This window comes from Saccostrea cucullata, unplaced genomic scaffold (assembly GCF_032062105.1).
Source record: "Saccostrea cucullata isolate Sc308-1 unplaced genomic scaffold, CSIRO_AGI_Scuc_v1 ctg8202, whole genome shotgun sequence".
Classification (NCBI taxonomy): Eukaryota; Metazoa; Mollusca; class Bivalvia; order Ostreida; family Ostreidae; genus Saccostrea; species Saccostrea cuccullata.
Window position 1 is genome coordinate 1,603 of NW_026933418.1, and position 17,775 is coordinate 19,377.

At 36.5% G+C, this 17,775-nt stretch overlaps 1 protein-coding gene across 1 annotated transcript; it reads left to right on the forward strand.

The window, feature by feature from the left end:
* Positions 1 to 7,712: 7,712 nt before the first annotated feature.
* On the forward strand, positions 7,713 to 17,103 carry LOC134238301 (uncharacterized). Its single transcript, XM_062720424.1, has 2 exons — positions 7,713 to 8,023; positions 15,073 to 17,103. Exons 1-2 carry the CDS (start codon positions 7,713 to 7,715, stop codon positions 17,090 to 17,092), a joined length of 2,331 nt encoding a protein of 776 aa, XP_062576408.1. The 3' UTR covers positions 17,093 to 17,103.
* The last annotated feature ends 672 nt before the right edge of the window (positions 17,104 to 17,775 follow it).

The following is a 17,775-nucleotide window of genomic DNA, read 5'->3' on the forward strand; positions in this document are numbered from 1 at the left end:
ATAAAAAAAATTTAGCTGGTAAAAAAAATGTTTTTAATTTTCATTCTATTTATATTATTTCAATGCATCTTTCCACCACAGGATTTATTGATATTCAAATTATTTGAATTTTTATTTTGAAAAAACGCTTTTCCCCATAGACTTCAATGCAATCTTTGTTAATTAACTACTGCTTAATTAATGAACTTTTTGAAAATTTCTCGTGGGCAATTCTTTTACACTATAAAATGCTTTAATATAATATCAGAGTATTGTGTACTTGACGGACATTTAAGGGTACAGAATTTGGTACCATTAGGGATTGAAAACCTTAAAAGAGAATTTTCTACTGAGAACAATTCCTGAAGTTCACTATTTTGTACAAAATATTTAAAAGATTGATGGGATACAAATATGGGGAATACTGATTTTGTGTTTTGTGGTTTTTCATCATTATTGTTAACTTCACTACTGTTGTATTTAGGTTTTTTAAAATCCATCTCCTCAAGAATACCAGGTTCTAGGTTTCTCGTCGAGTCCTTGTTCCATTGCATTTGTTCATCGGTACAGGATTTGCCTGTTAGCCCTGACCTCACAGCATATTCAATTTTCCATAACACAGCGCCGACATGACTACACGTTTTACTGTTCCATGCCATGCACGAACAACCAGCACTAAAAATCGTGCCAACCATGTCACATATAATCCATGCATTATGAAACTCCGAATTGACTTTTTGTGAGGGGCGTACTTCAGATTTTAAAACAACTGTTGTATTGTTAATAACAAAATGTAGAATTTTCCCCACGGAACCACTTTTAAAATAATTGAAACTGTCCAAAGATTTGTAGTTTTTCATCCCTTGGCCATCACACGCCTTACTCAATATTAAATAATTGTAAATATCGCCATACTCGACTTGGGGCCACTCCCGCATATCGTCCTTCCATTCTTGTGGTTTGACATCTTTTGGCGAGGAAATAATTCGATCCTTGCAGTTTTTACATTGATATTGATTCATATTTAAGGTAAACGAAAGAATTTACAAGCTTTTCATATATTAAATGTTGTTTGTGCGCTAATATTTACGGTTGAACAGTACGTAGTTTTATCCGTGTGTTGTTGCTACGGAGTTTGTTTATGACAACAATGTAACGTCACGGATGCAATGGCGGCTGCTTTCTGCGACCCCTATCGGGATGAAATTTTACTAAGGGAAATAACTGAAAAAAGTTGTTTATATAAAACAAACTTACTTTAAATAAAAAACATGGCTACAGTGGATGCTACTATTCTTTAAAGTTTTTCAAGTGTTTTGTGCTTTTCCCCCAAATTGTCATGCTTATTTACTGACAACTTTCTCTATTATTTCATTTTTTTAATTGTATAAACCAAGTCTACTAATAAGGGAAGAAAGATTATCTAAGATTGCTTCTTATTACACAAAAACAAACAATATAATGAGAAAATAAAACATTAAGTGTATACTATTCACAGCCTTCCAGCGCACGCCTTCTTCATTCACCTTGTTTGTTTACAATTATATAACGCGCCTTCCTCGATAACGCGGGGCAATTTTAGTCGGTCACCGGGAATCAAGCGGCGGGTAATCCAGCGACACACAGTTATATACAAATAAAAACACGGAATGGTTAAATTCATTTTTTTAATATATGAAATTGTTCCTGAATACTATCTCTGTCCTATGAAATTATTATTTTGTTCGAGTCTTACGTATTATAGGAAAGAAAGCTAGACAGTTCTCATCTTGCTATATTGAAGGAAACTCTTTAGTCTTTATGCGTAGAATTGAAGTAAACTTGTCGTAAGTAATAAATATTTCACAACGCTGTTTCATATCTGTTTTTTTAAAGTTAGGTTTTAAACAGAGTCTTCAATGGCTTCATTTTCATTTTATTAATCAAGATCTTTCCAAGAGAAAGAGTTATAGAAAAAAGCAAGAGCTAGTATCTTTTCTTCGTTTAAATATGAACACAAACAATATGAACGAAAACGATACACTCCCGGATCTCATAAAAAGAACTTTTAAAGAGTCATATAATACAAAAATTACCTGTATTTACCGAGCGATTCTCACATTCACCTGGAACCCAGATTCTAAGCGTATTTATACCATTGCGTAATCTTACGATTACACGTGTCCAAGAAAATCTAAAGCGACACACCGTGGCGAACCATTGACCCCGCAGTCATAGGCAAAATAATTGGTGTATTAAAACCATTTTACAATTAATGGAAAATTATTATTGTCGGATATTTGAGATTAATGTGTTGGCTTATCTTCGTTTTAAATTTGATCAGCTACCTAGGCTTTGTGTTTTTTTTTTTTACAATTACGCGACCAACCATTCCTTCCATCGCTTGTTGACTTTAATTTACACAGCATGGTCGAATGTTAAATCTAATTTTACAAACTTACGGAAAACATTATTTTTTTCTGTAAGTAAATCGAATCTTTCAAATACATGTACATGTGTATTTTAAAATATCTTAGGTTTGACTTTATAACAAAACGCTTTGGGTATTTATTTTATATGTACATTAATCAATCTTCAATTTTTATTGTTCGTTAGCTCAATGTGTAATTTTACTTTTAATTTTGACGATTCATAGCGTAAGGACTGCGGTTACTTAACTTCAACCAATATTGATTTAAATGTACAAGCTTAATTTGTGCGTTTAACACACAAATAAATTTGTTTTCAACACAAACTTTCCCAAACACATTTTTTTCATCACAGATTTTTACCATGGCTATTTCAGTTTTAAACTTTTAAAGAAAATCTTCCGCAGATCTATTTAGAATTATACTCAATGAAATGGACTAAACATCGATAAGTATCTCCGCACCTGTAAACTTCATAAGTGACTTCTGTGCTTGCACAATGCCCATTTTTATTACAGGTTGAATAGTCAAGTTGAAAAAATAATTCAAGATTTTAAAGCAATGAATTTAATTTGTGTAATAATTTATTCAAAACCTGTAAATGATTAGTATAGTGTGCTAACATTTTAATTTTTGTTCCGTGATTTTGAAAATATCAGTAGCAGGTTACTAGTATACAATGAACATGTTAGTAGTAATAAACCCGCATCGTATGTACGGAATCGAAAATTTAAGAACTTATATAACAATCTGCAGCTACATGTACTAAATATCAGAAATTTATCATGGAATTACACACTATGACCTAATTTAAACTGTTAAAATCATAACCGGCACCATAGTTGAACATTAATTGTCTTATAATCGGCACTAAGCGCCTTTGAGCAGGGAGGGATCTTTTTTGTGCCAGCACCTAAAGCGACACAGGGCCTTGTTTTATACGGTCTCATCGGAAGGACAGGTCCCCACGTCCCACAGTGGGATTCGAAACCACGACGTAGGGAGCTGATCCTTACCTCGCGACTATAGAGCAGACGCTCTAATCACTGCGCTATGCGGGCAACCTTGGGGGATATAAAAAGAAAAAAATGAAGAAAACGGTCAGTAAAAAAAAGAAGGGGTCGTTTTAAAATATTATTCTTACGAACTTCAGGGCAAGTATGAGAAACCATATTTATGAAAGCTTCCTGATATAAAAAAAGATTACCTTTTTTTTCAAATCATGTCTAGAGCTTTCCCTTGCAAAGTGATTGTGTATTTTGGGGGGGTAGTGTGGATGGGACGGGAATTAAACGATCTGTTTAACTGGTGATATGTCTGTCTGTCCCTGAAATTTTTTCCCAGAAGGCCAGGCTATAACATAAAGAAACCAGAAGCTTGTACTCGATACAAAGATTTCAAATGATCCTAGGATGTTTCATTGTATTTATTCAATGCAATATTACGGGAAATTCAAGATCACTGGAGAAAGAATTAATGTTTTGTTGCATTCATTTATATGTAATCCAGAATATCTGTAAGCCCATACTTGATACAGAGATTGCTTGTGATAAAAAGGCTTTTTACGATTTTGATTCAGAAAATAGCATTTTTTCATTTTGACTATATTTGTTTTAGACACTGTAAGTTCATACTTGATTCAAATTGCTTATAGTCCGCCGGTTTTCAGATGACTTTAAATAAGGTCATTTTAACAAATTCAGGGTCAATGACAGAAAAGTTGTAAAACACCTGTCAGGGTTATGAATTTCTAAAAGTTGTTTCAGATTGAGAGTTAGTCTTGACAAAGAGCCATGGTTATTCTGTTAAAATCAAGGTCACTGACAGAAGAAATCTGTTCTTTTCCAGGCTATGAATAAGTGAAAATCACTGGAAGCTCTTACTTTAAACATACTAGTAGATTACTTATGATTGGAGGTTGTGTCATGTCACCATGATCAAAGGTCTTTCTGGCAAATCCAGGTCACTGAGAGAGAAAAAATGTTTAAGCATAACTTTGTAATTAAGATTCACTGGAGGCTCGTGCTGAGAAGAAAGGTTGTTCACATAAGAAAGTGCAGTGATCTTGACCCAAGGTCTGTACTTCCTGTCCACAGCTCCGACGGAAGACCTACTCGTTGCTTTGCAACGAGCTCGGCTCTAGTTATATCAGTGTTTGTATATACAAGGCTTTCTTTTTGGCTAAACAAGAACACAAACTTTCTTCAAGTACCACAGTGAAGGCAAATATATTCCCAAACCGCAAACAATTGTATACAACAATAAAGCATTGCAAAACCATCTTTTTTTTCTTTTAGCCGAAGTATGATTAATTTTACACTATAGACTACTGAGAAATGTTTTCATGCTTCATGTTTAAGTCACCTACAGCTAAAACTACTGCATATTTCAGGTCACCTGAGTCACTCAGATGGTCTGTTGCTATCCAATTTTGCAGGGTGTGTCAACATTTGAACATTTTCAGCTTCCTCTCTGCAAACGCTCAACCAATTTCTACCAATTTTGGCATAAAGCATCTTTGGGTGAAAGGGGTGTAGTCGATGATTTTTAATGCTGCAAACCTTCAACTTTTCATACCAATTTAACAAAAATTCGCCTTTTCAAGGCGGTTTGCGTTTTCCTGGGGGGTCCAAGGTCATTTTTTTCTTGCTTTAGTATAAAAATTTAACATTTATGTAATATATAACAAATATATAATATAACTATTATGGACTTCAGTGAACTGTCAATATGTTGTTATAAGGATTCATGGCAGGCTCGCTCCCTATCACTTTCTGTGTCTGAGGTCAATATCAATTGCCATTGTGTCCTTATAACCACATATCAACTTACACTGGAGTCCATAATTGTACTGTATAATATTCAATACACCAGAGAGTGAGATGTTTTACATCTGTCTATTGTGATGTCATAATCAAAAACTTTCACTCTCGTTGATGCCTCAAACACCAGTGCATTAGCCACTCAAAATGTGCTTTACACAACAGTTGCATTAGAGATCACATTTAAGTGGATATGAATAGAAAAAATGACAATATAACACGCAGATTTCTGGAAGTGTTTTTCTTCTACATGTATGTGTACACAATGGTTTATTAAACTTATATTTTAAAATGATAAGTGAATTTAAATCAATTAAATGATCATTCAGAAAATATTTTAGAGAAGAAATATTAAAATTATAAATTCTACCAGATGTATTCAACAAATTCCTATCATTTCTTTCACTTAATTAGTTATCTTAATGACGAGTTCCCTGTATTCTCATTTTTGTGGCTGTGTGTATATCGTTAAATGGTTCTTGTCTGAGAGATTGTTGGTATGAGTATAGAGCAGCCTGGGGATTCCCTGTCACCTGTTGACAGATTCCCAGAATCTGCCATGATATGTCTCTGAAATGTAAAGGTGTATACGGTCCTTGATCATAGTGAACTAGGGTCTGAAGATCATCTAGAGCTGTTTGTGCTCTCATTGTGTCTACATGTCTGTAGCACAGGATTTCTAGCATGTGTAACAGTACAAGGGGTGGGACATGTAATGAAGTATAACCCTTAATTTTCTGTTGAGCAGATTGTTGTTCTGGTAATAACTCATTGATGTAATGGGTTTTATTGTAAAGCAGGATAATCCATGCTACAGCCTGTCTCATCTTTGTAGACCAGGACTGTCCCCCTACAGCCTCAGTATACATCGCTCTATCTACATAGTCATACATCACATATGGCTGTGCTAACTTGTTCTTGATCATCTCTATAATAGATAAAGCCTCTGTATATCTAAGCGTCTTGTAATAATACATAGCTATGTATATCATGTCAATTATACAACCAAACTTGGCTGTTAATTTCAGCATGTGACAGGAGATTTTGTCAGCTCTATATCTCATTTTGTTTTCCTTTGTGTAAGCTACCATGTGTAATATAAAAGCTGTGTTCTGAAGGACAGTCGCTGTAAGTCTCTGTAGCATCACGACTTGATACTGAGTCAGGAGGGGTAAATCTATCATCTGTTCTATTGTATGTATATATCTAATACAGGTTTCTAGGTTTGGTGTGGGAAGTGTGTCGTGTCTGCGTATCTCTTGAAACAGCTCAACATCAAATTCAACCTCAGAAATCAGAGTATGTTCATCTGTACAGATGGAGAGATGGGGGTCGTGAAGAACATTTAGAATACAAGACCTGATGGAGGGACTCTGAAGCAGGAATTCTAAACCCTTCTCATACAACCCATACAGTCTTATAAATAGCTGATGCTGTGCTTCACCTTGGACTTTACTCAGAAACATGTTATTTTGGGGAATGAAAAGGTTAGGACAGGCTCCCTCATACACCCACTTAAGGACTAGTTTGAAACAAATCCAGAAACACTCCAGGAGATTTTGTGGACACCAACGTTGTAATGTATTCTGTTGAATCACCCAGAAAACAGCTGTCTTCATGTGATAAGAACATAGCAATTTATCATCATAGTCAAATCATTATAGTCAACAAGACTCAAAAAAAAGAAATTTCTCCGCGACAGTGTTCCACAGTCTAGGAACAACTGGTCAGAGGTCAGAGTTAACAAAACACGTAAACCCCGCTCGAGACGCTTCAAACGCATTAAGACAGTCGCGAGGGACGGACCCATACAAACTCCTGACGTCTGCCCAGTGCTCAATACATCTAGTGCTCCTCTCTCCGAATCGGAGACCTCACTTCTCTCACAGGGGCTAAATTTCTGCCCCACGCCACATGAGGTCGACGATAAGCAAGTCAGAGAGGACACCCGAGCATTCTTCCGGAGACTTCGTTTGTAGGAGCACTTCTCTAGAAAAGACTTCGAAGCAAATTCATACGACTCTTCCAAGCCAGATTTTCACGACCTAGAGGAACACAAACTCTATAAGCCCAAGAGTGCCTGGGAACCTACACCGGGCAAGTGAGGCGCGCTTGAGTCGTATATTGACGCCGTTGAGTTAGACATAGAGAAGCTCCTTTCAATGCCAGACAAAACTCCCGACAATTTGAGTAAGGAGGAGAGATCTGCCTTACAATCATTAAAAAATTGGGATGACATTGTAATTAAGAAAGCAGACAAAGGCTCTACAGTTGTAGTAATGGATAAAGAGACTTACTTGGCGGAGGCCCAAAGACAACTCTCAGACGAACGTTTCTATAAGAAACTGGACTCTGACCCTACTAAAGAATTCTCCGACGCCATTACCAAAACTCTTGACGATATGTTTGAGAAAAATGAGATTGGTACGTCTATGAGACCTTAAATCCTATTGACTGTAGTCCAGGACAATTCTATCTGCTTCCTAAAATACACAAAGAAGGCATGCCTGGTCGCCCCATAGTCAGCGCAATTGGACACCCCACGGAGAAAATTTCTGAATTCATTGATTTACATCTCCGTCCACACATAGAAAGTTTGCCATCCTATCTTAAGGACACCACGGACTACATTAACAAGACGCCCTCTACTGGCCTCCCAGATCATACCCTCCTCGTGACTATGGACGTCACATCTTTGTACACCAATATTCCGCACGATGAGGGTATCGAAGCCTGTAGAGAAGTCTGGGATAGTAGATCCATACTAGTTCCTTCTACCGAGTCCTTTGCTAAGCTCCTTGAACATGTTCTCAAGTTCAACAACTTCATGTTTAATGGAGAACATTACCTGCAAGTTAATGGCACTGCTATGTGTACGAAAATGGCACCGTCTTATGCCAATGTCTTCATGGGCAGACTGGAACGCAACTTGTTACTTCAAGCACCATTTAGGCCCCATAGCTGGTTGCGTTTCATTGACGATATAGAGATGAAGTGGGTGGAATGTCGCGAGAGCCTCGAGGCATTCTTTACGTTTGCCAACACCTTTCATCAGTCAATCAAATTTACAGTAGACGTATCTAATTCGAAAAACATATTCCTAGATACTACATCTACCCTGATTGACGGTGAAATCGAATTCAGTCTCCACACCAAACCCACAGACTCCCACCTATATCTTATGCCCAATAGCTGTCATCCCCCACACACTTTTAAGGGAGTGCCTAAGGGTCTAGCCACCAGAATTCGGCGCATCTGTTCGTCCCCTGCCTTTATCAGGAGCAAAGTGGTCTTCTTAAGTCCCACTTATGCAAAAGAGGCTACAATGCCTGCACCGTACATACAGCTATTGATGAGATGGCGGGACATGACAGGCAAAACCTATTACGCTACAAGGAGAAAGAAAATAGCGGCAGGTTCCCTCTGGTAACCACATACCATCCCGTCCTTAAGAACCTTAGCGGTATCCTTCAAAAGAACCTACCGATTCTCCATTCAAACAAACGAATGGCAGAGGTCTTTAAGGAACCCCCACTGGCTGCATACGGACGCCCAAGGAACCTAAAGGACATGGTAGTAAGAACCAGACTGGACAACCCATTACCTAACGGGGGCTTTAAAACTTGCCCTGACAGAAGATGTCTTCTTTGTAAGCACAGCACCGACATGGACAGTTTTAACAGCCCTGTTACAGGCCGCAGCTACAAAATACTAGGGAATTTGTCCTGTCATACTGACAACTGCATTTATCTCATCAGTTGCAAAGTTTGCTCCAAACAGTATATTGGTGAAACAGGAGATCTCTGCAGAAGAGTCAATAACCACCGTTCGACCATTAGGACCAAAAAATCAATGAACCTGTTGGGGAACATTTCAACCTTGAGGGTCACAAATGGGAAGACATGACAGTAGTGGTGATTGACCATTACTCAAGATGGACAGACGCTCAGAGAAAAAGCAAGGAAAAGTTCTGGATGCACAGACTGAAGTCATTCCGCCCTAATGGCATTAACAAACTGAATGACTTCACCAGAATGAACGTAAACTAGACTCAATTCCTGAAGATACTAAACAGGACTATTCTCTCAATTTAGTGCTAACTCTACAGTTAATTTGCGTCAGCAACTCTCGAACAACCCACATAACTATGAATTGCTTACCCCTTTGTTAATTTATTTTTTCCCGATAATATGTCCTAAATAATTTAGAAATTTATAATAGATCATAATTCATATTTTAGAATATCCCTGCTGTAATATTTTTCTTTGATTATTCTTTATCATGTATAGTTATACCTTATGAGAGAATGAAACAATGTACGATTTACTAATTGTCGTAATTAATTAGCATAATTAATTCGTTCAATTATGTAAATCGCACTTCACCCGAGTATACCCGATAGACCGGACGTATTTCATAGTGGTCCAGATTTATTTCTTAAATTTCTTTAAAGTCCTATAATATTTCAAAATTTATAATAGATCATAATTCATATTTTAAAATATCCCTGCTGTATTATTTTTCTCTGTGTATTCTTTATCAAGTATAGTTACGCCATATTGAGAGAACGAAACAATGTACGATTTACTGATTGTCGTAATTAATTAGCATAATTAATTCGTTCAATTATGTAAATCGCACTTCACCCGAGCATACCCGATAGACCGGACGTATTTCTTAGCGGTCAGGATTTCTTTCTTAACTATAGTGTTCTTAAAAATTTCCAATTCAACATATAGCTAAGTTTGTAAATATATAGTGTTTAGTAGTTTAGTAGTAGTGCTAGTTGCTTTTGTTTTTCTTTTTCCTTTCTTCTTATGACCTTTTAACTTTTTTCTTTGTCCTGAGGAAGGGACAGGGCGTCCCGAAAAGTTGACAATTTTTATTGTTCGTGTCGTTGGTCATTTTAGTGCTTTATATAAATTTTCATCCGTGACCTTGTATCTACTTGGTAGATCCGACATTTAGGATATACAGTGTTGTTGGTTTTTTAGTGCTATATATATATATATATATATATATATATATATATATATATATATATATATATATATATATATATATATATATATATATATATATAGGTAAAATTAAAATAAAAAAGGCAAAACAGATTAAAACGTTAGCGCTTTCATTACATCTTCAGACGTTTTACAAATGCATTCTTTATCCTGACTGCAATGTCTTACAAAACTATTAATACTTTAAAAATCATTATCTATAATTGAATCTGACAGCAAGCAATTAAATGCTTGCAATTTGTTCACACCTTTGAAACCAAATCCGACATGTATTTATACTCTTAGCCGGAGAACATCGAAAGGTTACACTCTGTGTGAAAGTTTTATCAGAAATCAAATTAAATCAAACTATTAAGACTGGGATTAAATTTTTGAATGAAATATTTCTCTTTTTCTCTTCTTTCTGTTATAATTTCTTGAAAAAGTTTATAAAAAGGGAATACTTTAAATTGTCCTTGTCCGCATCTATCAATGTGTTCGCGGAGTTTGATCTTACGGTACTCAGGAACTTGAATATGCTGTTTATGCACGCGAATTCTGTTCTGTTTTAAGAGAAGGAACATCATTTAATTTCAAAGGAAAAATTTCCTTATTAATTCAGACATGACATGTGAGTCCAAAAATTTAATATATTTTATTACTTGCGGAGGATGCAACCAATTCTACATCGGTGAAACGGGGACCACATTGAGAGCCAGAATGTTTGTTATGAGTTTATCGGAAAAAAACTAATTTTCCGTACTGAGAGCATTGTGGTAACGAACCCGACGTACAATTTTTATTCAACTTAATTGTGTTCAATAAGAGAGAAAACTTACGAATAAAATAGGCCCTATTGTTTAAATACAATTAATTACAGCTATAAAGTTCTGTGCTTTAATAAAGACACTTCAGTTTTTTTTTTCTCTCTAAAAAAAAGTCTTTCTCCAATGCCAACTTCTTTTAGAACCAATTTTTTGGTATTCAACACTACATTTCCCTTATATGAATTTCCTGTAGTATTAGGGGGGGGGGGGGGGGCAACCAGCCTTTCACTGAACATTCCCAATAGTAAAAGTATTGGTGGGAAAAAAGTAGGGGGGCAGCCTTTTTACGTATCGATAAGAGTACATATATACTTATAAACCAAGACCCAAGTACCTGTGAATTCATACCCCTTCCCCAAATCCCCAAAATCAATTTATTCGTATATGTCTATCCGTTGCTTTTATCCTTCATGAAAATGAAATAAGAACATTTGAAGTGCAATATCCATAACATTGTATGAAGTTTTGAAGAAATAAACGTCAATTAAGGCATTTTTTTTAATTTTTCAAGTCTTCACAAAAAGTGGGTGGGAAAGGTGACATACGTTTCTTTCATGCTGACTTTTGAACAAAGTATTTCTTCCCTCTATAAGTCTGTAGTCTGTCAGAAAAATCTACAACTTTCATCTACAATATATTCAGTTTTCTGTTGTAAATGGTAAAGTATGTATAAATTCAATTTCCCGCGCTTGCGCGGGTAATTATCTAGTGTATACACAAATTGATTTTCATATTTTGCATGTTATATGTTATATACGCTGTACAAATAAAGCTGCTGCGTGTCGTTGCTATGTACAAATGGTGTGTTTGTTGATTATTGTACTTTCATTGAAAGTAATGAATTGATTTAGAGTAGAATTATAAATCGCATTTCATCAAAGTGACCATTCGGTGCTCCTTGTATAGTTCGTGCCCAGCACGAGCGTCATCATCCGAGAATTGCCGATTTATAAATAGCTGCTTACCATGGCACGCCTAATTCACAAAAATGAGCTACATGTATACATAGTTTCACAGTCGATAAACTAGGTTTATCGGTTGTAAACTATAGTTTACGGAGTATAAACTATAGTTAACAACTTTAATCTATATTTTACATCTGTAAACCATAGTAAACGCGATAATTTATGTTTCACAACCGTAAACTATACTTAACATCAAAAACAATCATAGATTATCTGATAAATACAGTTTCACGATTTGTAAACTATAGTTTACAAACCGTTAACTATAGTTAACGATCTGATAAATATAGTTTCGCGATTTGTGAAACTATGATTAACAACTCTTAACTATAGTTTACGATTGTAAACTATAGTTTACAAACGTGAATCTATGTTTATCAACAAAATCTATTGTTAACGCTGATTACAGACAGATAAACTTAGATTAGCATTCGTAAACTCGTCAAATATTGTTTTACAGATGAAAACAATACTTTACGAATCGTTAACTATAGTTTAAGGTTTGTAAACTATAGTTAACAGTCGATAAACCTAGTTTATCAATTGTGAAACTAGGTTTAGCTCATTTTTAGCTCACCTGAGCCGAAAGCTCAAGTGAGCTTTTCTGATCACATTTTGTCTGTAGTCCGTCTGTCTGTCCGTCCGCCTGTCTGTCTGTAAACTTTACACATTTTCGACTTCTTCTCAAGAACCGCTGGGCCAATTTCAACCAAACTTGCCACAAAGCATCCTTGGGTGAAGGGGATTCAAGTTTGTTCAAATGTAGGGCCACGCCCTCGTTCAATGGGTGATAATCGGGAATTAATAAAGATTTGGTGGCATGTTTTAGAAATCTTCTTCTCAAGAACCATTGTGCCAGGAAAGCTGAAACTTATATAGAAGCATCCTCAGGTAATGTAGATTTAAGTTTGTTCAAATCATGACCCCCGAGGGTAGGACGGAGCCAAAATGGCCGACCAAAGTTTTACATAGAAATATAAAAGAAAATTCTTTAAAAATCTTCTTCTCAAGAACCACTGTGCCAGGAAAGCTGAAACTTATATGGAAGCATCCACAGGTAGTGTAGATTCAAGTTTATTCAAATCATGACCCCCGGAGGTAGGGCGGGGCCACAATGGCCGACCAAAGTTTTACATAGAAATATATATGAAAATTCTTTAAAAACCTTCTTCTCAAGAACCACTGTGCCAGGAGAGCTGAAACTTATACAAAACCATCCTCAGGTAGTGTAGATTCAAGTTTGTTCAAATCTTGACCCCTAGGGGTAGGTGGGGCCACAATGGCCGACCAAAGTTTAACATAGAAATGTATAGGCTAGGAAAATTCTTTTAAAATCTTCTTTTCAAGAACCAACGTGCCAGAATAGCTGAATATTATATGGAAGCATCCTCAGGTAGTGTAGATTCAAATTTGTTCAAATTATGACCCCAGGGGGTAGGGCGGGGCCACAATGGCTGACCAAAATTTTACATAAAAATATATAGGAAAATTCTTTAAAATTTCTCTTCTCAAGAACCACAATGCCAGGAAAGCTGAAACTTATACGGAAGCATCCTCAGGTAATGTAGATTCAAATTTATTCAAATCATGACCCCCGGTGATAGGGCGGGGCCACAATGGCTCACCAAGGTTTTACATAGAAATATATAGGAAAATTCTTTAAAAATTTTCTTTTCAAAAACCACTGTGCCAGGAAAGCTGAAATTTATATGGAAGCATCCTCAGGTAGTGTAGATTCAAGTTTGTTCAAATCATGACCCCCAGAAGTGGGGCGGGGCCAAAATGGCCGATCAGAGTTTTATATAGAAATATGTAAGAAAACTCTTTATAAATCTTCTTCTGAAGAATATAGTAAAGCCATAATTGATCATATTTATATGGAAGCATCATCAGGTTCTGAGATTCATGTTTGTTCAGATCATGACCCCGTGGGTTGGGTGGGGCCACAACAGAGAATCCATGTTTTACATAGAAATATATAGGAACAAACTTTAAAAATCCTCTTTTCAAGATTGATTGATTGATTGTATATTGTTTAACGTCCCTCTTGAGAATTTTTCACTCATATGGAGACGTCACCGATGCCGGTGAAGGGCTTCAAATTTAGACCTATACTCGGTACTCAGGGCCATTGAGCAGTTAGGGTTCTTTATCGTGCCAACGCCTTACGTGACACGGGACCTACGTTTTTTAAGGTCATATCCGAAAGACCCGTGACTTTCACTTCTAGTGCCGAGCGCTTGGCGAAGAAACAGTCACTACCTTTGTTTACGTCTTAGGTATGACGCGGCGCCGCGATCGAGAATCGAACCCGGACCTCCCGATCACGAAGCGAACGCTCTACCACTAGGCTACCGTCACCGGTCTCTTTTCAAGAACCACCAGGCCAAAAAAATAACTGAAACTTATGGGGAAACATCCTGGGGTAGTGTAGATTCTAGATTGTTGAAATCATGATTCCCCGGAGGGGGTGGGGTCACACTAGGTATTACAATGGAGAAATTGGGTAAAGAACGGCATCACCAATGCTATTCAGGTGAGCGATGTGGCCCATGGGCCTCTTGTTGTGAATTTGGCGTGCCATAGCTTGCACGGGGCTTTGCATCCGGAAATCAAACTTAATGTGTCATCTCTCGTGAGAGATGACAACAAATGAAAGTAGATTTAGTGGTTTTTCCGTATTATTTGTATCAAGAACCTGGTAATTTTCATATAAATGTATCCCTTTAGAATATCACCGATGTAATTTAATGTGCATAAAACATCTTCAATGTCTGTTTCAGTAAATAATGTGATACATTATCTTTGTATACAATTAGCATACTCTATTTTGTTGTTACTGTAACTATATTTTAAGCTGAGAACAGTGAATCATGCGGATACATTAAAACATGTTTGAGATCTACATTAATAGCAATAGAATTTAAATGTTTAATAGCGTAAATTATTAATAAGCTGAATTTAAAATCATCAAAATTAAGTAAGTATTGAACGATTTGAAATGGCATTTATAAAATAATGGTGTATAATATTATATCAAGACATATCAATTCCGTGTTTTTCATAATTAGGAATACAGCCCTACAACATATGTCCGAGTCAGTGTTCGTGGAACTGTGTGATAAACTTGGGACGTCACAACAGGTGGCCATTAGGAGAGATGTGGTGGACATCAGTGAGGTGGTGGAAAATCAAGTGACAACAATTGACCAGGTCAGTAGGATGATAAGTGGAAGTCAAAGAGAAGGATTCAGACTAGAAGGATCAGACATAGACGTTATGTACTGGCCTAATAATCACCGTGTGATCTGGAACTTATCTCAGTCTCAGTATTACAACACACACAGACAAACAATGATCTTCTGTGACTGTTCTGATAGTCCACCGGGATTTACTTTATTATATTTATTGTCACCAGGAAGGTACAAAGAAATCCAGAGAGCTTGTTTTAGAATGAACAACATTAATTATATCTCCAGCTCAGAATACACAAAATCTCTGTGTTCTGGAGGTTTACCTGACGCCATTCTACATGGACCCTGTGTCAGTGGGCTTTATTTTGGGCGAAAAGAATATGATCATGCCCACTGTTTTGCTTGTGACTTTTGGCCTCCGTCTGCCTCCTCATGGACAGACAGATGTCAATCATGGCCCCAGCCTGGTATTGTTGATAATATTATGCAAAATGGATGTCACCTTGTAGCAATAGGACATACACAAGGGCATCATGTGCACAATGAATGGAGAATTTCTTTCTCTCTTGCAGAACACAAACTTGTGTGTGCTATGAGCCACTGTCAATTCTTAACTTATGGATTGCTTAAGTTATTCTTAGTAGAAATATTAAACCATGGATTAAGTAATGATGATAAATTGCTATGTTCTTATCACATGAAGACAGCTGTTTTCTGGGTGATTCAACAGAATACATTACAACGTTGGTGTCCACAAAATCTCCTGGAGTGTTTCTGGATTTGTTTCAAACTAGTCCTTAAGTGGGTGTATGAGGGAGCCTGTCCTAACCTTTTCATTCCCCAAAATAACATGTTTCTGAGTAAAGTCCATGGTGAAGCACAGCATCAGCTATTTATAAGACTGTATGGGTTGTATGAGAAGGGTTTAGAATTCCTGCTTCAGAGTCCCTCCATCAGGTCTTGTATTCTAAATGTTCTTCACGACCCGCATCTCTCTATCTGTACAGATGAACATACTCTGATTTCTGAGGTTGAATTTGATGTTGAGCTGTTTCAAGAGATACGCAGACACGACACACTTCCCACACCAAACCTAGAAACCTGTATTAGATATATACATACAATAGAACAGATGATAGATTTACCCCTCCTGACTCAGTATCAAGTCGTGATGCTACAGAGACTTACAGCGACTGTCCTTCAGAACACAGCTTTTATATTACACATGGTAGCTTACACAAAGGAAAACAAAATGAGATATAGAGCTGACAAAATCTCCTGTCACATGCTGAAATTAACAGCCAAGTTTGGTTGTATAATTGACATGATGTACATAGCTATGTATTATTACAAGACGCTTAGATATACAGAGGCTTTATCTATTATAGAGATGATCAAGAACAAGTTAGCACAGCCATATGTGATGTATGACTATGTAGATAGAGCGATGTATACTGAGGCTGTAGGGGGACAGTCCTGGTCTACAAAGATGAGACAGGCTGTAGCATGGATTATCCTGCTTTACAATAAAACCCATTACATCAATGAGTTATTACCAGAACAACAGTCTGCTCTACAGAAAATTAAGGGTTATACTTCATTACATGTCCCACCCCTTGTACTGTTACACATGCTAGAAATCCTGTGCTACAGACATGTAGACACAATGAGAGCACAAACAGCTCTAGATGATCTTCAGACCCTAGTTCACTATGATCAAGGACCGTATACACCTTTACATTTCAGAGACATATCATGGCAGATTCTGAGAATCTGTCAACAGGTGACAGGGAATCCCCAGGCTGCTCTATACTCATACCAACAATCTCTCAGACAAGAACCATTTAACGATATACACACAGCCACAAAAATGAGAATACGGGGAACTTGTCATTAAGATAACTAATTAAGTGAAAGAAATGATAGGAATTTGTTGAATACATCTGGTAGAATTTATAATTTTAATATTTCTTCTCTAAAATATTTTCTGAATGATCATTTAATTGATTTAAATTCACTTATCATTTTAAAATATAAGTTTAATAAACCATTGTGTACACATACATGTAGAAGAAAAACACTTCCAGAAATCTGCGTGTTATATTGTCATTTTTTCTATTCATATCCACTTAAATGTGATCTCTAATGCAACTGTTGTGTAAAGCACATTTTGAGTGGCTAATGCACTGGTGTTTGAGGCATCAACGAGAGTGAAAGTTTTTGATTATGACATCACAATAGACAGATGTAAAACATCTCACTCTCTGGTGTATTGAATATTATACAGTACAATTATGGACTCCAGTGTAAGTTGATATGTGGTTATAAGGACACAATGGCAATTGATATTGACCTCAGACACAGAAAGTGATAGGGAGCGAGCCTGCCATGAATCCTTATAACAACATATTGACAGTTCACTGAAGTCCATAATAGTTATATTATATATTTGTTATATATTACATAAATGTTAAATTTTTATACTAAAGCAAGAAAAAAATGACCTTGGACCCCCCAGGAAAACGCAAACCGCCTTGAAAAAGCGAATTTTTGTTAAATTGGTATGAAAAGTTGAAGGTT